Source organism: Myotis yumanensis, unplaced genomic scaffold (genome assembly GCF_028538775.1).
Source record: "Myotis yumanensis isolate MYYU_CA2020_CCGP unplaced genomic scaffold, mMyoYum1.0.hap1 SCAF_1, whole genome shotgun sequence".
NCBI classification, from domain to species: Eukaryota; Metazoa; Chordata; class Mammalia; order Chiroptera; family Vespertilionidae; genus Myotis; species Myotis yumanensis.
Window position 1 is genome coordinate 9,220,353 of NW_027223752.1, and position 21,510 is coordinate 9,241,862.

The window sequence follows — 21,510 nt, forward strand, 5'->3', positions numbered from 1 at the left end:
TATTTGCCTTCTTTTTTAGGCTGTGAGGATATCATTGCTGAGAGCATCTCATTAGATACCTTAATTGCCATCCTCAAGTGGAGCTCTCATCCATATGGCTCCAAATGGGTGCACCGACAAGCTTTACATTTCCTCTGTGAGGAATTTTCCCAGGTCATGACTTCGGATGTTTTTTATGAGCTCAGCAAAGACCATCTACTTACTGCTATCCAGTCTGACTACCTACAGGTAACCATTTAAACACCTCTCAGATTCATTGTCATTCATATGTACACCAAGAAACCCATCTGTACTCTGTTATTCTTCCATCTAGGGAGATCATCCTACCTAGGAATGCCCTCTTCACATTTGTACAACAAAGCCTTGTGGCTCTCTGGCCCTTTGTGCACTCTAACAACATTGTGAGCCCTCCTGGGTCCTGACTAACCACACCAAAGGGTTTGAGGCAGTAGGCAGGGTCAGAAGCACATCCCAACAGTAATTTTCTTGGCTTCCATGAGTAGTGAATTCACTATACATATACAGTTTCTTATTTTTGGTGGAGTGTGAGATACTTAGACTGTAGACAGTAGTTTAAGCAGCATAAAGTAGTAGTAATAATTTTTGATCTACTCAAATACTCATAAAAACTCTGTATATGTGTACTACCAAAGTATAATAATGTTTTCAACTACTTATTTTTAATCCAAAACAATTTTTAGCAAATTCTGTGTTCTTGACTTATATATCTATCTATAATTTTGTAATTAAAACTAACAGTGGATTTAAAATATTGCAAAAATATTTTTAGGTATGTTCAAGCTTAATTTTCTTTTGCATCAGTTGTATGAATATTATGCAGAAAATTGTACAACAGTTTTAAATGTTATAAAGGCAAAAACCCATTAAGCCGTTTAATTTTTATAGTTTTACTAAAGAAATTATAAAATGCTTTCATCTCAGTCAGAAGTGCAGTGAAAAGTTAAATAATTCATTTAGTATCTGTGCTTTGATTGCAGCACAAAAGTTGTCATGTTGGATTTCATTTACTAAGATTTGTGTTTGTTAACCTTGTTTTACTGTCTTGTCCAGACTGCATGCATCATGGAAGTTAGGATTTGTCAATTCTCAGGTTATTGTCTTTAGAAGCTTCATGTTTCTTCTTAGAAAAACCTTGGAGAGCAGCCTAGATTTGCTTTAAGATTTAAGATAAAATATGAAGAAATGAGGGGTACCTTGGCATTTCACAAATTGTGCTTAAAGGGTCTTAAAATCAGTAGACTATCTTTTGGGGATAGTAGCCACTCTGTATCCTTAATCTTTAATTTTTATTTATTTATCTCCAACTTGTTCCAAAAAGAATTTAAGGCAGCTGTATAAAGACCATATAGTAAGATAAAATAAATTTGTAATAGGTGAAGAAAACGATAAAGAAAAAAATAAAGATGGAAATAAGAATAAAAAATTTAGTTGGAGCAAAGAGTGAGATTACTGGGCAAAACCCATGTAACACAATCTCTGTATTTGCTAGTGATGGACAAAAAGTTTAACTGGAGCATTTCAGACAGCCAGTGTAAAGAGTGAAATGTGGTAGGAAAGTTGCATGTTGTATTTACTTTATGACCTAGGTCCTAGGAGAAATCATTAATGAAATTAACCATTTACCTAATTTCACCAAAATAAGAATAAACCATTTTTTTATTATAGGCAAGTGAACAAGATATCCTTAAATATCTGGTTAAATGGGGTGAGCACCAGCTGATGAAAAGAATAGCAGACAGAGGTAAGCTCAGAAAATTAGCTTGCACTGTTTTTCCCAAAAGCTTACTGACATGATGCTACATGTCAGTCTTGACAATAATCACTGTTGCCTGGTGAAAATAAAAATTTTTACAATTGGCAAAATCCTTTAGTGGAGAGGAGGGTATACTTTGTTAGAGATAAATATACCACAAACTTATATTTTGCGGCTTTAAAAGGATACTTTTTTTAAAATTGATTTTTAGAGGAAGAAAGAGAGAAACAATGGTTTGTTGTTCTACTCATCCATGCATTCATTGATTGATTCTTGTATGTGCCTTGACTGGGTATTGAACCCACAACCTTAGCATATCTGAACGATGCTCTAACCCAGGGATCCTCAAACTTTTTAAACAGGGGGCCAGTTCACTGTCCCTCAGACCGTTGGAGGGCCGGACTATAGTTTAAAAAAAACTATGAACAAATTCCTATGCACACTGCACATATCTTATTTTGAAGTAAAAAAACAAAACGGGAACAAATACAATATTTGTATTTGCATGTGGCCCACGGGCCATAGTTTGAGGACCCCTGCTCTAACCAACCGGGCTACCTGGCCAGGGCAGAATACTTTTAATGTTATCTTTCTATGTTCTTAATATTAAATGTTGACTGATTTACAGTAGTAGTAGAAGTGAAATAATTAAAGTATTATTGTTGGTGAAAATGTTCTGTAATTAGAGAGTGGAGATGGGCGCACAAAGTAAATTTATTAAAAAACCAGTATTCTTCTAGAATGGTGAGGTTTATGTTATGTGAATTTTACCTCAATAAAAAATATATATGACTACCCCAAAAAAGCATATTTGCTGTTTATTTTTAAATTTGTGGAAGGAAGGGAGAAAGAATAATTTTGAGTGGCCTCCAATTGGGAATACTTTAGAAAAGATGGAAATATCATAATAGGAGGTGAGCTTTCAACTTTGGAAGCTGATTCTTTTATTTATATCCAGGATTAGTCTACCCCCCTGTACTCCTTTCTTCATAGAATATTGTATTTCTATGTAATGAACCCAAAACAAAAAACTTTAATTAGAAAAATTAAATACAAACTTTCCTTCCCTGTCATTTTTCAACAGCTTTATTTAGGTACTAGAGGCCCAGTGCACAAAATTCATGCACTTGGGGGGGTGTTCCTCAACTCGGCATGTGCCTTACCTCAGTCCGGGAGCCCTCAGGGGACACGGAGGTGGGAGAGGCTCCCACCACCGCCACTGAGCTCGCCAGCCATGAGCCCAGCTTCTGGCTGAGTGGCACTCCCAATGTGGGAGCACACTGACCACCAGAGGGCAGCTCCTGTATTGAGCGTCTGCCCCTGGTGGCCAGTATGCATCATAGCAACGGGTTGTTCGCCATCAGGCCGAAACCAGCTCTTCAACATCTGGATTGCAAGAGGGAGCAGGCCAGGCCAAGGGACCCCACTGATGCATAATCGGGGCCGGGGAGGGATGCAGGAGGTTGGCCAGCCAAGAAGGGACTGCGGGAGGGCTTCAGGGTGTGTCCAACCCGTCATGCTCAGTCCCAATTGGCCGGACCCCAGGAGGAAGCTAAACTACTGGTCAGAGCATCTGCACCCTGGTGGTCAGTGCACGTCATAGCGAGAGGTTGAGCAGCCTTATATCATTAGCATATTACGCTTTGATTGGTTGAACGGCCAACTGACACTTAGCATATTAGGCTTTTATTATATAGGATAACTTACATACCACAAAGTTCAACTCTTTAAAGTGTTCATGGTCGGTGTTTTTTAGTAATAAGTTTATAGAGTTGTTTTGCCACATTTTTGTTTTTTTATTTTTATTTACTTATTTTTTTTAAAAAAATATATTTTATTGATTTTTTACAGAGAGGAAGGGAGAGAGATAGAGAGTTAGAAACATCGATGAGAGAGAAACATTGATCAGCTGCCTCCTGCACATCTCCTACTGGGGATGTGCCCGCAACCCAGGTACATGCCCTTGTCCGGAATCGAACCTGGGACCTTTCAGTCCGCAGGCTGATGCTCTATCCACTGAGCCAAACCGGTTTCGGCAGCCACATTTTTAAATATATAAAAATATCAAGCTAGCCTGTCTTCAAACCTTCTTATATATCTCTTTAATACACTACTATTCAAGTAGTAGGGAACAAAAGCAGTCTTCTCATTTGATTTCATTTATTTCTCTGTGGCCTGTAAAAGCCTTTAGCAATTCTAAGATTTGAAATTTTTAATAAAATAACCATTACTATTAGTTTGGGACATTTTTGTAATGCCAGTATACAGTCTATCCCCCTTGCCTGCAGATTATGTATTTGCAAATTCACCTACTTGCTAAAATGTATTTGCATTCCCCAAATCAGTACTCTTAACACTTTCATAGGCATTTGCAGACATGTGCAGAGTGACAAAAAATTTGAGTCTCCTGATGCATATGTTCTCACCTTAATTTGAAACAAGATGATGCTTTGCCTTCTTGTTTCTGCTCTCATAATTGTAAACATGTCCTTTCACAGTGTATTTAGTGCCATGTTTTTTGCATTCTTAACGAGGTTTGGGGGTAATCTCACTGTTTAAAATGGCCTCCAAGTGTAATGCTTAGTGCTGTCTAATGTTCCTAAGCATACGAAGGCTGTGGTGTGCCTCACAGAGATAATGTATGTTAGATAAGCTGTGTTCAGGTATGAGTTATCTATTGGCCATGAGTTCAGTGTTAATGAATCAACATATATGTTACTAAGGTTTCTTTAAACAGAAACACACACAAGACAAAGTTATATCTTGATCAGTTGGCAAAAATGTGACCAGAGGCTCCCTGCAACCTACCCCTGTGTTTCCCTTAGGAGCAGTGATTCAGTGTTCACAGCGGCTTTATAGAACACTAGAGAGGCACGTTGCATGAAATTCGTGCACGGATGGGGTCCCTAGGTCTGGCTGGCGATCAGGGCCGGGCCATTTGGGGCCGAAGGCACCTGCAGGATTGGAAGAGGAGGCAACTGTCTCCAGGCCGGGTGCGGAAGGAACGGATGCCAACGCCACCACCGCGCAGTTCCCTGCCTCCCACCCTCTTCCTTTCTGCAGCGGGCCGTTTGGGGTCTGCTGGCTTCGGGGAGGGACAGGGCACGGGAGATTGGCCACAGGCCCCAAGGAGGGAGCTGGCCCTCAGCCCCCCTGGGAAAGGGGCTGTGTTCGCTGCCACCCACACCAGTTTCCTGCCCCAGCCCAGGGCCCAAAGGCCCCGGTGGGGTAGGGAGAGGAGGTGACAGTCGCCGGGCTGGAGGCTGAAGGAACGGACTCCTAATGCCAACACTGTCACTGCACAGTTCCCCGCTCCTCCCCCCTCCCCCCCCCGGGTTCCCTCGCTACCGTGCTGCCACCACGGCAGGCAGGTGGGCAGCAGGCAGATCAGGACTTGCCGGCTGGGGGGAGGACAGGGTGCAGGTGGTTGGCTGCCAGCCCTGAGGAGGAAGCCGGCCCTTGGCCCTCTCTTGGAAAGGGGCTGCACCCACCACCACCCACTCCTATCCCAACCCAGGGCCTGGCCCTGATTGGGCAATTTGGGCCTGCCGGCCGCGGGGAAGGGACTGTGGGAGGTTGGCCAGCTGGGGGAGGTTGGCTGTGGGAGCACACTGACCACCAGGGGGCAGCTCCTGCGTTGAGTGTCTGCCCCTGGTGGTCAGTGCGCGTTATAAGGACTGGTCATTCTGGTTGCTTAGGCATACACACACACACACACACACACACACACACACCCCCCACCCACCCACCCCCCGATGCATGAAATTTGTGCACTCGGCGGGGAGGTCCCTCAGCCCGGCCTGTGCCCTCTGGCTTAGGCCCAATCCCTCTTGTAGTCAGGGACCCCTTGCTCCTTACTGCCCGCCTGCAGCAGAGGCAAGAGAGGCTCCCGCCACTGCTGCTACGCTCTCCAGCCATGAGCCGGGCTCCTGCATTGAGCATCTAGCCCAGCTGTGGGCAAACTACGGCCCGCGGGCCGGATCCGGCCCGTTTGAAATGAATAAAACTAAAAAAAAAAAAAAAAGACCGTACCCTTTTATGTAATGATGTTTACTTTGAATTTATATTAGTTCACACAAACACTCCATCCATGCTTTTGTTCCGGCCCTCCGGTCCAGTTTAAGAACCCATTGTGGCCCTCGAGTCAAAAAGTTTGCCCACCCCTGGTCTAGCCCCTGGTATTCAATGCGTGTCACAGCAACCAGTCATTCCACTGTTCAGTCAATTTGCATATTAGGGTTTTATTATATAGGACTCGAGGCCCGATGCACGAAATTCGTACAAGAGTATGCCCTCCTTCCCCTGGCTGCCAGCACCGGCTTCCCTCTGGCACCGGGACCTGGGCTTCCCTCTGGCCACCAGCAGTCGTCCAGAAGGACATCTGGCCTAATTAGCATATTACGCTTTTATTGTTATAGTTTGCCAAGTAACAAGAATTGGGTGTATGTCATGTTACATAATCATTATAGCCATAGGTTTTTTGTTTTGTGTTTTTTTTTCATTGACATAAGATTGGTAATGCCATATTTATTTGTGGCAGATAATGACCATCCTTGATAAAATTCCCTTCAAGTAGTAGCTTTCAGCCCTGGTCAGGTTGGTTGGAGTGTCGTCCCATACACTGGAAGGTTGCGGTGAGTTCAGTTGAGGCACTGACTGATCAGTGTTTCTCTCTCCCATCCCCTCTCTCTCTCTCTCTCTCTCTCTCTCAAATCAATTAAAAACATATCCTTGAGCGAGGGTTGAAAAAAAAAATAGTTTTCTGATTGGGTTAGAATGTCAGGCTCTTTTACAGGAATGAGAAGGAAGCTAAGCAAACCGGGTTACACTTTATTTTAGTCACCCTCATAGATTAGGGTTTTGACCTTAGCTGTTACATATTTGGGAGTTTAAAGTAAGATTCCATTTGAAAACACTACTAAAGAAAACAAATTTTTTTTTTTTAAAAAAGCAATGCCTTGTATAAGTATGAAGGCAGATCATAGCAAAGCAAGGACAAAAACCTTTTTCACACACTTGTGGCAATTTTATTTCACACAACTGCAGTAAACGCTTAACTTCTCAAAAACAATCTCTTTTCCTACCTATCAATCACATGATTTAAAGGAAATACCAGTTAGCCTACAGAATTTGCAAAATACCTGGCATTTATATTGGTAAATAATAAAGATCTCCTTTTAAAAAAAATACACCCCCTAGATTAGACATGATTAAAGATTCCCAACATTTATGTAAATTTTTCTCACCTCAGTATTGTAAGCATGTAAATCTTACATGTATGTAAGCATGGTAAATCTTTCCCTTTTACTAATACCCAATAAAGAAAACCTTTATTCTCTGCTCTGGACAATGGAAATATACATGTTAGAGATTAAAGGGTTCACTTATATGCAGGAACATTCCCATTTTATGGAAATTTGAGAGACTAGCAAAGAATTTTAGAGTGTACCTTATTTTGCTGCCAGGAGATTAATATCTTGTTAAGTTGCTTTTAAACAAATGGTAGCTTAATGAGTATACCATTAACCTACAGTGACCAGAAATAGCACTTGCTCTACAGTGTCCTTATTGTACTAAAATCTGGTCACAAAAGTGAGAAAGCTTAAGAAAAAGCCCTCAGTCAAACTATATTTTAATAGATTATTATCTTTTCCTTTGAGTTAGTGTACAGAAAAAAATCCTCTATTTTGTAGTGCAGGAAAATCATAAAAGAATGTTATACTGTTGATACCTTGCTTTTTCTCTGTCAGAACATTTTTATTAACTAAACTTCATAAAATATAAACATAATTTGTCTTGCCAGTGTGACTCAGCAGTTAAGCGTCAACCCAGGAACCAAGAGGTCACTGGTTTGATTCCTGGACAGGGCATATGCCCAGATTGTGGGCTCAATCCCCAGTGGAGGCCAATCGATGATGTTCCTCTCTCAGATCAGTGATGTTTCTCTATCATCAATGTTTCCATCTCTCTATCCCTCTCCCTTCCTCTCTCTCTAAAAATCAATAAAAACATTAAAAAAAAAACATAAGTTATAACCCTTTTTAAAACAGGTGTACTAAAGTATAAAGAATGGTACTGAAAATATACTAGAGAAGAAAGCCTTCTGAAAATTTGGATTTGCTTGGAGACTTTTCATTTTCTGTCTCACAGAACCAAACTTACTGAGTGGCACTGCTCATAGTGTGAACAAAAGAGGTGTGAAAAGACGAGACCTGGACATTGAAGAGCTTCGAGAGATCCTTTCTTCTCTCTTACCTTTTGTTCGCGTTGAGCACATCTTACCTATAAACAGTGAAGTCCTAAGTGATGCAGTAAGTGTCTGTCTTCATTTATCCCTTTCATGAAAAGAAAATGCACTAAAATGTATAGGCTTATCTTTGTTTATCATTGTAAATAAGTATACTAACAGAGTATTGTGAAACTGAATTCATTGGAGTCAGAGACAGATGTCTGTTTTGTACTATATTATATCCCCCGATCCCTCATACCTGGCACACAGCACAAATAAATGTTTGGTGAATGAGAATTGAATGTGTATATCATTGTTACTTTTGCAAGAGGATAGTTTCTTAGGGTTTAATTCAGCATTTGTCAGTGTAGATCAAGTATATTCTTATTAAAAAAGGAAAGGTTAGAAATTACCTTTGGGGAGACTCTTCAAGAACAGAAACAAATCAGAAAACAGGAGGAAAGTAGAATGAATGGTTCAGTGGTAAAAGGCTGAATGAATCTTATAATGGTATTTCAGTTAAAAATTAATGGAGCTGATTTTGTTAATTTTATTTTTTAAGTGAGTTTTTAAACTAATAGAATTGTTCAGATTAATGGGTGGGAGGAGAAATATTACAAATATTAGTTCCTCATACATTGGTTTATAACTTTAAGGTAATGCTGTAAACACAATAGTTTTTTAAAGGTCCCTAAAAAGAACATAATTAAGGATGGGTAACTCTTCCAGAATGTAAAGTACATTTTAAAAGTCTAATTATAATCTCTGATGCTAGCATAACAGGCAAGACAAATAGCCTAGAAAAAGATCCTAATTAATAAAAGAATTAAACATAGTAAATGAGCTATCACAAATCAGTGTGGTGCTAGACTAACTGATGAATGGGGAAGGGAGGACATTTGTTTAAAGTTAAACCCTCATTTCATTTGCACAGAAAATTAATTCCTGTTAGATTGAAGAATTAAATATTAAATTGAAACATGGAAAACTAGAAGAAAACAAATATTTATGGAATCTCTGATTAGAAAAATGTGCAGTCTCATTAGTAATCACATACCCCAAAGAAAGCAAAATAAAACAGTAAGTTATCATTTTTTCACCTATTAGGTCAGTGATTTTTGAAATAATATTACTATCCCATAAGAGAAGTATAGCTGGTACATTGATAATATTGTCATTAAATACTTGGAATTAGTCTAAATATCTAAGAACAGGGAAAATAAGTAAATTATAGTACAACTACGCAACAGAATAGTTTGCTGTCCTGAACAGTGGTTGTAATTACTAATAGCGCATCATGGAAAATGCTGATAATGGAATATAATTTTAGAAAGAAGGATATAAAATGTGTATTTTATGTATTCTAGAATGCAGTTACATTAAAATTCATTTGAAAAAAGGAAATATAGCAACATTATTATAGTTGTAATAGGTTAGAGTTAGGAGTTTTTTCTCTAAATACCACCTACTGCTAATTTTATTAGTTAAAAATAATTTTAACTAATGCAGCAATTAGACATTTATTAATGTTTAACAAGAATAAGATTGTAGAAACAGTGTTTGGTCTTGTTTAAAATCCAAGACTCAAACCGATTTGTACCCTGAATTTAACTTAGAAAAATATTTTAGAACTTTGGTTTAGTAGACTGAGAAAAAATATATTGATACTCTTAATTCCATGGCTATCACATAAGTCCCCACCCAGGAAAAGTTTGCTAATAATAGCTGTCAACCGGAAGTTCTAAGCACTGTACCAAACCCATTTTATCCTCACAGCCACTTTATGTGCTGTGGGTACTTGTTTTATATTCTCCTGGCATAGATGAGGAAACAACAGGGCTACCACAGTTAGTTGTGTGGTGTCCCATCTCCAGGGCCATCTAGGAGCCCTTAAAGTGAGGCCCAGGTAAAAGGAGATGTCATGGTCACAAGGTTGTTAAATGGGGAGTTAAGGTTTGAGCCAAGTCTGCCTTCCCCTAGAGTCACTGCCCCTAAGCACCATGTACAACTGCCTATATCCTTGTACTGTAGATACTAGCGCTCTAGTTCTTGATTTGTCTTGGGGGGAGGGAACTGAGTTGGGGATGGAATCAGTTCCTAGATGAGCAAGGAATAAAATAATTGGTTTCATTAAGAATTTTGAAAGTTCAACTCGTTACATTTTTTAATTAATACAGCTCTTGTTTTAAAAACCTCATTCCTCTGTTTAGAGAAAAAATGGGAAATTATACTACCTTTTATTTCCAAGTCCTTTAAATATTATTAAACATTTGAAGTATTTTTAAATTTTACATACATTCCTAAATTTTTATACAAATGGTAGTTTGAACATTTTGATTTGTAGGTATAATTATTTTTATGTTAGTATTGTAGTGCTACGCAAATACCTTTATAAAAAATAATTTTTTTCAAGATGAAAAGAGGCTTGATTAGTACTCCTCCATCAGATATGCTTCCTACATCAGAAGGTGGAAAGTCAAATGCCTGGTTACGGCAAAAAAATGCTGGAATATATGTTCGTCCTCGACTCTTCTCTCCCTATGTGGAGGAAGCAAAGGTAATGAAAAAGATTTTCAGACATTAGATCACTGTATTATAAACTGTAAGCACAAAGTATTTATTGTGGCATTATATAAATATTTGGAAATGGCCTATATGTCCAGTAATCAGAAAGTAAACATAAATTCTAGTTTGACTGCTCAGTAGAATACTTTTCTGAAATGTTTAATTATCAAGCATATTTTTATAATTTAGGTCATGTTAAATTGCATTTTACATTTTTCTCATTTTAGTTTTCTTGTAAAATGTTAACTTGAAAGGTTTTTGTTTTTTTATTGAAATGGTTGTCAGTATTTTGTGATCTTCAGCATGGGAAAATGTCCTGCAAGAAGATTGCACACATTGTGTCTTCCTTCATAAAGTAAAGAATTGCCATCATTTCTTGTAACACATTTCTGTAACACATTCCAGCTGACTGCTGGAATTTGTGTTTAGTTTATAATAAGAGCACATACTAAGAAAACATTTCAGGTCTATTAAGCAAATAGTTGGCATTATGACTATTATAACAATTCTTCTAGAAAATATGGTAATGTAAAAATGAAATACTGTAATTTTTATTAGATGTATTCAGCCAGAAGAATTTTGGAGTGGCCTTTTGAGAAACAGCTAGTCTTTGAAAGTCAGAAATCACCATTAAGCTTTTTGAAATAAAGTAAGAGGCAAAACAGTGTGTGTTTGGATATAGAATTATTTATCTTGTTTTTATTATCTGAGTTCCTAGTTTAAGATACATGAAAGGATTTGTGAGTTTATTTTGTTCGACTGATTGACATTTCAAATAATTCTAAAACAGAGAGAAAAAGCAGAATGGTTGTGCCTGGTCTTTTTAAAGTAAATTCAGTACTCAGATTCCCTGAAGCAACTGAGGCCTTTACAAAAGGTTGAGTCTGGGGATAAATGGTCTGTAATAATCTAGACCTACCCTCCATTCTGCTTTGTCTCAAAAAGTAAGTTCATCACTAGTCCTCCTGGAACTTCCGTTTCTCAGATGGCTGTACCCATACATAAGTAGATAATTGCCCCAATAAAAGTAGAAAATGTTTATATTTATATCATTTTGATCAGTTTAGTGAAGTAGATTAATCTAAAACTGATTTTTAACAACTGGGTTTATTTATAGACCTATTCAATTTATTTTTTAAATATATTTTCATTGATTTCAGAGTGGAAGGAAGAGGGAGAGAGAGACAAAAACATCAATGATGAGAGAGAATCATTGATCGGCTGCCTCCTGCACACCCCCTACTGGGAATCGAGCCCGCAACCCCGGCATGTGCCTTTGACCGGAATCGAACCTAGGACCCTTCAGTCCGCAGGCTGATGCTCTATCCACAGAGCCAAACCAGCCAAGGCTAGACCTATTCAATTAATATCAGTTCTTAATATTTTGTCTTTTGAGCACTTTTGAAAAATTGATTTTTAGAGAGAAAGGAAGGGAAAGGGAGAAAAAAACATTGATGTGAGAGCAGAACATTGATCAGCTGCCTCCTGCATGCCCCTACGGGGGATCAAACCTGAAACCCAGGCATGTGCCCTGACTGGGAATCAGCAACCTTTTTGGTGCACGGGACAACGCCCAGCCAAATGAGCCAGTGAGCCAGGGCTTTTTTTTTTATCTGATATTTAGCCCATGTATACATGTTTTCTTTATAGTAACTTTATGTGTAATTTACTTCTGATTAATTTTATATCCTTCCTGTAAATTTTAAATACTTCAATTGAAAGGAAACTTTTCAGAAGTGGTTATTTTTTTTTCCAAAGACACTCCAAAAGATCATTTAAAAATTAAAGAGGTAGGGGTACTTTCTCCTTTCACCACTAATTATAAACTTCATACACTGGAAGCAATGAAGTAATTCCCTTTTTATATGATGAAAATAATAATATAGCTCCAAATGTTATTTAACAGAGATGAAGGGTTTACTAATTCTATTAATACTGAATTGTTCTTTCAGTCAGTGCTAGATGAGATGATGGTGGAACAAACAGATCTTGTGCGTTTACGAATGGTTAGAATGTCCAATGTGCCAGACACACTTTACATGGTCAATAATGCCGTACCACAGTGCTGTCACATGATCAGCCACCAGCAGATCAGCAGTAACCAATCAAGCCCTCCTTCGGTGGTAGCCAATGAGATTCCAGGTAAGGCCGTAACGTGTTTTAGGCATTTATACTTAAACTAGAGGCCCAGTGCACAAAACTTGTGCACTGGTAGGGTCCCTAGTGGCTGCTGGCTGCTGGCCAGATACTCCCTCCCTTCCCCTGGCCGGCCCCGCCCCCTGGTTGAACTCCCAGACAACCTCCCAGTTGAGGGGACAATTTGCATACTATCCTTTTATTATATAGGATAATCTGATCTTTTTGTAATCCTTTTATATGTGGTAATTCTCTCCTGATCCAATACCTGGTATGCATTGTTCTCTTCAAAGTATAAATGCTGCCCTGGCTGGTTTGACTCAGCGGTTAGAGCGGCAGCCCTCAGACCCAAAGGTTGCAGGTTCAATTCCAGCCAAGGGCACGTACCTCGGTTGCAGGTTCATCCCCAGTTCCTGTCCGGGCACCTGTAGGAGGCAGCCAACCACTCAGTGTGTCTCATGTCAGTCTCTCTCTCTCTTTCTCTCTCTTCCTCTCCCTCCCCCTCCCCCCTTTCCTCCTTCCCTTGTCTCTTAAAAAATCAATGGAAAAAATGTCCTTGGGTGAGGGTTTAAAAAAAGAAAGAATACGTACTTATAAGCTAAATTTTTTGTTTTGAATTTTATTTTATAGTAATAGGTATATACAGTTTTCAGTTTCACCCAGGGTTTCTCAGCCTTGGTCCTCTTGACAGTTAGGGCTGGATAATTCTTTGTTGTGGGGCTGTCCTGTGCATTGTGGGGTGTTCGGTAGCATCCCTACCCTGGGCTCACGAGATGCCAGTAGCACACAAGTACACACATCCCTTTGTAAGCCTTAGGAAACATTTTTCTGTTTCTAGATATTGCCAAATGCACACTGTGGGGCAAGACCACCTACTCCTGAGACCACTGATTTACAGGAATTTAGATAGTTCATCAACATAGGGTATTTTTCACATTATAAGCCCCATTGGGGATAGCATTATAAACTTGTATCTTTGAGTCTGCTTATGTCTCCCAGAAATGTGATCACCATTGGTTTACTGAAGATCCAGTTTCCCAAGATCTGGTCTGTGAATTTTATTGTAGTGTAGGCTTATGTCATACAACTCTGAGGAAAGTGGCCATAGGTAGAGGTGTAACTGTCAATGTCCAAAAACTTCTGAACATCAGTTAATGTTTATTTTAACCAAAGGGCCCTAATGTCATTTTCTAATATAAGGAAATCAACAGTGCAGATGGGGTAAGGAATTTATAACTCCCGCCAATTACTATTGCAAGATTTATTAAAAACCATCAAACTATAGCATTATTGGAAATGGCACCATTTGTTTTCTGTTTGCAAATGTCAGTTTCAATTAAGGATAAATAAAAGACATAATACAACTTTTTTTTTAATGGTTGTATTGTTTGTTTGTTTTAGAGAAAGGGAGAGGGATAGAGACATCATTAATCAGCTGTTTCCTGCACACCCTTACTGGGGGTCAAACCTGAAACTGGGCTTGTGTCCTGACCAGGAACCAGGAATCGAACTGTGACCCTTGGTGACTGGGTTGACACTCACCCACTGAGCCACATCAGCCTGGCCATAATGACAACAATATATATATATATATATATATGTGTGTGTGTGTGTGTGTGTGTTTTATTGATTTCAGAGAGGAAGGGAGAGAGAGAACAAAAAATGATGAAAGAGAATCATTGATCGGGTGCCTCCTGCACCCCCTATTGGAAACCATATAATAAATATAATCCCTTGACTGGAATCGAACCCAGGCCCCTTCAGTTCACAGGCTGCTCTATCCACTCAGCCAAACCAGCTAGGGCCATAGTGACAACTTGTAATTGAACCACATCTGATCTGTGGTTACCTTTTCAGTTTTGTCCACTACATGTTTATTTAAAGCAGTGGTTCTCAACCTTCTGGCCCTTTAAATACAGTTCCTCATGTTGTGACCCAACCATAAAATTATTTTCATTGCTACTTCATAACTGTAATGTTTCTACTGTTATGAATCGTAATGTAAATATCTGATATGCAGGATGGTCTTAGGCAGGGGTCCTCAAACTACGGCCCGCAGGCCACATGCAAATACAAATATTGTATTTGTTCCCATTTTGTTATTTTACTTCAAAATAAGATATGTGCAGTGTGCATAGGAATTTGTTCATAGTTTTTTTTTTAAACTATAGTCCGGCCCTCCAACGGTCTGAGGGACAGTGTACTGGCCCCCTGTTTAAAAGTTTGAGGACCCCTGGTCTTAGGTGACCCCTGTGAAAGGGTCGTTCCACCACCAAGGGGTCGCGACCCACAGGTTGAGAACCGCTCATTTAAAGTATACATTGGATTACAGTATGAAGAGAAATATTTCTGTAGCTGACTTGTGCAGATTTTGAAACTTTCGTAACTTTTATCAACTTGAGTTAATACTTGAACATAACATAATTTAATCTTAGAACTGAATCTCAAAAGCCCAAACGTATTCACAATTAAATATGCTCAGAAAAATAAGACTTGTCTTTTGTTTAACTATTTTCTGTTGTTTAACCCTATTCTGGTGTTATCCTGATTCTAACTTGCTCACCATACTCGAATGCAGTGGTTCTCAACCTGTGGGTCTCGACCCCTTTGGGGTTTGAACTACCCTTTCACAGGGATTTGATACAATTCAAATCCCTTATTGTGACATGCAGGGTCATGCAGGGTCATTCATTTCACAGGGGTCGCCTAAATACATCCTGCATATCAGATATTTACATTACGATTCATAACAGTAGCAAAATTACAGTTATGAAGTAGCAACGAAAATAATTTTATGGTTGGGGGTCACCACAACATGAGGAACTGTATTAAAGGGTCGCAGCATTAGGAAGTTGAGAACCACTGCTCTAATGAAAGGCTATCTAGCTTATTGGCTCTTATCCTGGCTCTGCCACTTTGTTTATATCACTTTGGATACGTCATCTGCTTCCCTACGCATTAATTTCCTTATCTGTAAAATGGGGTTATCTCCTTCTAGGATTATTGTGAACACATAAGCAAGTACCACGAGTAATATGCTTAGGGGTTTGCCTGGCACAAAGCAGGAACTTTAAATAATAGTCAGTTTGGCTCATAATGTCTATGGACCTCGTTTCCTCTGCTGCAGCCTTATTCCATGTTCCTAACCCGTGTTCCTGCCTCTAACCTCACTCACTCCCCTTCTGGACTTTACACCAGGGCTCGGCAAAGTTTTTCTCTGAAATGCCACATGATAAATATTATAGGCTTGTGGGTTATGCAGTTTCTGTAACAGCTACTCAACTCTGTTCAACTCTGATGTTGTAGGCCAAAAGCAGCCATAATACCTAAACAGATGGGTGTGGCTGTGTGCCAGTAAAACTTCATTTACAAAAAAGCCAACAAGCTTGATGTAGCCTACAGACCCTAGTTTGCCAACTCCTGCTTGACACTACTCTCAGAGTGCACTTACCTCATTACAGATCTGATCCTGTCATTCTACACAAGATACACTCAAATCCCTTATTGTGACATGCAGAGTCATGCAGGGTCATTCATGATCTGCCCCACCCATCTTTCTAGCCCTCCTTCTTAATACTCTTGCCTGCACTTTGGAATCCTGAGTTTTAGCATGCCAACTCCTTGGGCCGCACTGTCTCTCATTTGCATGTTTTACACATGCCTGGTCCTTCTGCTCGGAAAGCCTTCACTCCATATTCTTTGCCTGCCTGGTTTTCTCTCATTCTTCATGACTACACTCAGGGGTCACCTTGTCTAGGCAGCCTTTCCTGCCTGCCTCCAGTCCAGGTTGAGGGTCCCTTCCTCCAAATCCTTTCAGTATCCTTTGCATAGTTCTCTCCATGACCATTTGTGGCCCTGTACTCTACTGGTTTACTTGGTTTACTTCACTAAAGTCAGAGTTCTTAGAGGACAGGGAACACGTCTTTGTTCTGTGCACCCTAATACTTGAGCCCAATCCCTAGTGCATAGTCAGGACTCAAGAGTTATATGAAGCCCTAACTGGTTTGGCTCAGTGGATAGAGCATCGGCCTGCGGACTAAAAGGTCCCAGGTTCGATTCTGGTCAAGGGCATGTACCTTGGTTGCGGGCACATCCCCAGTGGGAGGTGTGCAGGAGGCAGCTGATCGATGTTTCTCTACCATCGATGTTTCTAACTCTCTATTCCTCTCCCTTCCTCTCTGTAAAAAATCAATAAAATATATATTTTTTAAAAAAAGAGTTATATGAATAAAAGTAAATACATTTTTAAAACAGGAAATAGCCCTGGCCTATGTTGCTCAGTGGTTGGAGCATTGACCACCCCTCCCTGCCGCCAAGGGTCTTGGGTTCGAGTCCCAGTCAAGAGTATACACCTGGATGCCCTGATCGGTTTGGCTCAGTGGATAGAGCGTTGGCCTGCAGACTCAAGGGTCCCAGGTTCGATTCCGGTCAAGGGCATGTACCTTGGTTTCGGGCACATCCCCAGTGGAGGGTGTGCAGGAAGCAGCTGATCGATGTTTCTAGCTCTCTATCCCTCCCCCTTCCTCTCTGTAAGAAATCAATAAAATATATATATATATTAAAAAAAAGAGTATACACCTGGGTTGCTGGTTTGATCCCCAGCCCCCATCAGGACGCGTGCAGGAAGCAGCCAATCGATGTCTCTCTCTCACATCGATGTTTCTCTCTCTCCCTCTCTTCGTCTTTTCCTTTCCCTCTCTTCCCTCCCTCTGTCCCTTCCATTCTCTAAAACTGTTGGGGGAGATTCTCAGGTGAGGATTAACAAAAAAAAAAAACTTAGGAAATATCCTGATACTCAGAAGAGAATTTTAAGTAAAATTGTATTAGACTGAACTAATATAGTTCAGATGCTGTTTGGTATTACCAAGAGCTTTTGGGCACAGTGAAATTGTAAAACCATAAAAAATAATTAGAAGTAGGCCTGTCTGGGTAACTCAGTTGGCTAGAGTGTTGTCCCCATACGCCAAAGTTGTGGGTTCATTTTCCAGTCAGGGCACATACAGATATCAACCACTGAATGCATAAATAAGTGGAACAACAAATTGATGTTTCTCTCTCTCTCCTCCTTTCTCCCTCACTCCCTCTCTAAAATCAATAAATAAATTTTTAAAAATTAAAAATATATACAGTACGAAGTTGCCAGAAAATTAAAATATTATCAAAAATGTATAAGAAGATTCTGATACAAAACACATGCTTTTTTTCTTGTGCCAATGGGTGGTCTTTTGTGTAGCTCAGGTATTTGTCTACAAACGGTTTTCCTTCTTCCAGTTCCTCGTCTCCTCATTTTGAAAGACATGGTCAGACGTCTGCAGGAGCTCCGACACACCGAGCAGGTGCAGAGAGCCTATGCACTGAACTGTGGGGAAGGCGCCACGGTCAGCTATGAAATCCAGATCCGAGTGCTGAGAGAGTTTGGTCTTGCCGATGCTGCTGCAGAGCTCTTGCAGGTGGGGAACTCATTACGCTGTTTCAGATAAGGAGCCTGGGTCATTCCTTATTCAGGCTGTATGGTAGACGTGGTAGGAGCTCTCACAGACGAGTCTTCTTCCTGAGCCATGCTTTTCCCTTCCTCCAGTGTGTTAGCTAACCTTGAGAGGCAGTGTGGAAGCGTGCACGGAGCACAGGCTCTGGAGTGAGAACTGGGTCATGTCATGGCTCTGCTGCTTACCTACCAGTTAATTGGAGCAGTTACTTAACCACTCTGAGCATTAGTTTCCTTGTGTGTCATGTGGATTGTTGTGAAGATAAGAGGTGCATTATTATAAAGCAACTTGTCTCATATGCAGTAAACATATAAATGGTGACTGCCAAAAGTTTGTGGTGCATATGTCCAACAGAAATGAAAGACCACGTAGCAGATTCTGGCCCTCCACTGCTCTCCCTCCCCAGTTTGGTCACTAGACTCAGGTTTTGACCACTCTCGTACTTAGAGTTCTCCCAGATGCCGGTTTTCCCTCTCCTCCCCCTTATTATAAGAAATGTTTTTATGATGGTTCAAACCTATAAGCACTGGAATCAAGAAATGAGTTGTTTAACTAGCAGGAAAAACTCTTCCCCTCTCCCCCTGCATCCTTACCCACAGGGGATACATTCCAAAACCTCCTAGTGGATGCCTAAAACCGCGGATAGAACCAAGCAAGCCCTATATATACTATGTTTTTTCCTATACATATACATTGCTGTGATAAAGTTAGGCACAGTAAGAGTTTAAAACAATAAAATAGAACAATTATAACAATATACAATACTGTAATGTAAGTTATGTGAATTGCTTTCTCTCAAAATATCTTCTTGTACGTACAGCGTGGAGACGCTGGACAAAAGGATGATTCACATCCCAGGCAGGGCCAGGGGAGCGGGGGAGATAATGCAAGATTCCATCATTCCACTCAGGATGGCTCACAACTTAAAACTTGCATGTCGTTTGTTTCTGGAATTATTTTTGTTATCTTTTTGGACCTTGGTTTACTAAGGATAACTGAAACTGGAAAGTGAAACCTGAAAAGGGGAGACTACTGTAGTCTGCTTAGGGCCACTAAGTCAGAACTTAAAATAGACTTAATTTCATCTGATCAAGTGAATTGTTTTCTTGCCCTAGACTCCAAACTCCTTTACCCTGAGTCTTCAGAAGGGAACCCAGTATGGTGCTCTTAGGCAAGATAGCAGGCCATTTATAGATTCTTGATTTTCATTATTTGTTATGGTTTCCATCCCCCACAAAGAGAGTCTTAATTTATATTCATTTCTCTTTCTTTGCCATTCTAAGTCATACCTTAATTTTATATCTTAAATAACATAAAAGTTTTATAATTTAACTATTCCCTTATAATGTTTATCAAAACATTATCCCTGTATAATTAGGAGTAGTATTTTGTAGTTTTTATTTCAGCCTGAGAGTGCACATGCATTGTCAGAAAGTTCTAGCAGGATCCTCACCTTGGTCATTTTATTTTTTTAGTAAAGACATATTTGAATTAGGGTTTATTTCCTCTTGTCTTTTTAAATTATTATTATTATCATTACACTAGAGGCCTGGTGCACGAAATGTGTGCACTGCGGGGATGAGGTCCCTCAGCCTGGCCTGTGGGAAGTGGGCCTAAGCTGGCAGTCAGACATCCCTTTCGCAGTTTGGGAGCCCTTGCTCCTTACCACCTGCTGTTCGCTGCTCCTTACCGCTCACCTCACTGCTGCTTAGCGCTGCCATGGAGGCAGGAGAGGCTTCCACCACCACTACTGTGCTCACCACAGTGCTCCCCCTGTGGGAGGGCTCTGACCACCAGGGGGCAGCTCCTGCGTTGAGCGTCTGCCCCCTGGTGGTCAGTGGGCATCATAGTGACTGGTTGTTCTGGTTGTTCCGCTGTAACGGTTGCTTAGGCTTTTATTATAGAGGCCCGATGCACGAAGATTCGTGCAAGAGTAGGCCTGCCTTCCCTTGGCTGCTGGCACCAGTTTCCCTCCGGCACCCAGGACCTGGGCTGCTTCGCTCTGGCTGCTGCCGCCACCCACTAGGGGTGTGCTCCGAGCAGCTGCTCAGAGTACGCACCCACCCCTGGTGTGTGTGTGTCTGCTGGGGTGGGGGCATGCTCCAAGCCACACCGTGCGGCTGCTCGGAGCACGCTCCAACCCCTGGGGTGTGTGTCACAGCTCAGAGCACGCCCCACCCCTGGTGTGTGTGTGTCTGCTGGGGCTGGGTGCGGCACGCAGTCCCCTCCCACCCATCTGCACACGCAGCTCCTGCTGAGCGGTCGTGATGCAGCCTCCTCGAGCCGGTTGTGATGCCCAGCTAATTTGCATATTACCTGTTTATATGTAGAGATGATCTTTCATGAGATTACTGGCCTGCTTACTGGAATAATCAGTGAAGTAGCTCTTTTTGATGGCTGTGTGCGTGCTAGGCTACAGAGGCTGCACTCTCTCCTTTTGTACTACTCAGGTAATTTTTTCCTGGAAGCCTGTGGCCTAGAAAAATATGTTACGCCTCTTACTCTGCAGAATGTGGTTTTCTTAGGTCCTCACTAAGTCTCTCAGCCTGTGAATTTTCATCTATGAAATCTGCTAATCTCTTTTTTTCTCTTTAATCTTTCTTAGAATCCTCACAAGTTCTTTCCTGATGAACGTTTTGGGGATGAAAGTCCGCTCTTGACACTGAGACAGTCTGGGAGATGTCGTGTTAACAGCACCCCCACTGCAGAAACCATGTTTACAGATCTAGACTCTTTTGTGGCCTTCCATCCACCCTTGCCCCCTCCACCACCTCCATACCATCCCCCAGCTACTCCCATCCATAACCAACTCAAAGCAGGCTGGAAGCAAAGACCTCCCAGTCAGCATCCTTCACGTTCATTTTCTTATCCCTGTAATCATTCACTGTTTCACTCCAGAACGGCTCCTAAAGCCGGCCCCCCTCCAGTCTATCTGCCAGGTGTTAAAGCCCCAGCACCTGATTGTACCAACACCACAGGACTGGGGAGACAGACAGTAGCTGCTGCCGCCGCTGCTGCTGCCGCTGCCGCTACCACCTCCACAGCAATAGCATCTGAGAAACAAGTGGTAAGTGAACACCCGAGGAACTTAACTGAAAAATAAAAGTTTCTGGACTATTAGAAGCAAGTCCCTCTTAAGGGCCCTACTGGAATTCAGCAATGCCCAGAAGTGTTACTGACAAGCTGAAAGCATAGACTTGAGTGGAATGAAAAAGAGAGTGTGGGGAGTGAGAAAGGACAGAGAGGAGAGGCTGGTAGGTGTAGTCGAGTGCCTGCCTTATCTTTCTTTTCCTTTGGGAAGGGGTGGGGTTGTTGGGCAA

The 21,510-nt window shown here is 41.0% G+C and overlaps 1 protein-coding gene across 3 annotated transcripts in view; it reads left to right on the top strand.

Annotated features, from left to right (window-relative positions):
* Positions 1-21,510, top strand: part of LOC139009269 (BTB/POZ domain-containing protein 7) — a 77,977-nt gene that overhangs the window by 50,073 nt on the left and 6,394 nt on the right. For all 3 annotated transcript variants that reach the window (XM_070413471.1, XM_070413479.1, XM_070413489.1), the window contains exons 4-10: positions 20-228; positions 1,687-1,762; positions 7,925-8,085; positions 10,417-10,560; positions 12,521-12,710; positions 17,976-18,154; positions 20,796-21,257. In XM_070413471.1, coding sequence (XP_070269572.1) covers positions 20-228; positions 1,687-1,762; positions 7,925-8,085; positions 10,417-10,560; positions 12,521-12,710; positions 17,976-18,154; positions 20,796-21,257 — 1,421 coding nt within the window. The remainder of the gene's footprint in view (positions 1-19; positions 229-1,686; positions 1,763-7,924; positions 8,086-10,416; positions 10,561-12,520; positions 12,711-17,975; positions 18,155-20,795; positions 21,258-21,510) is intronic.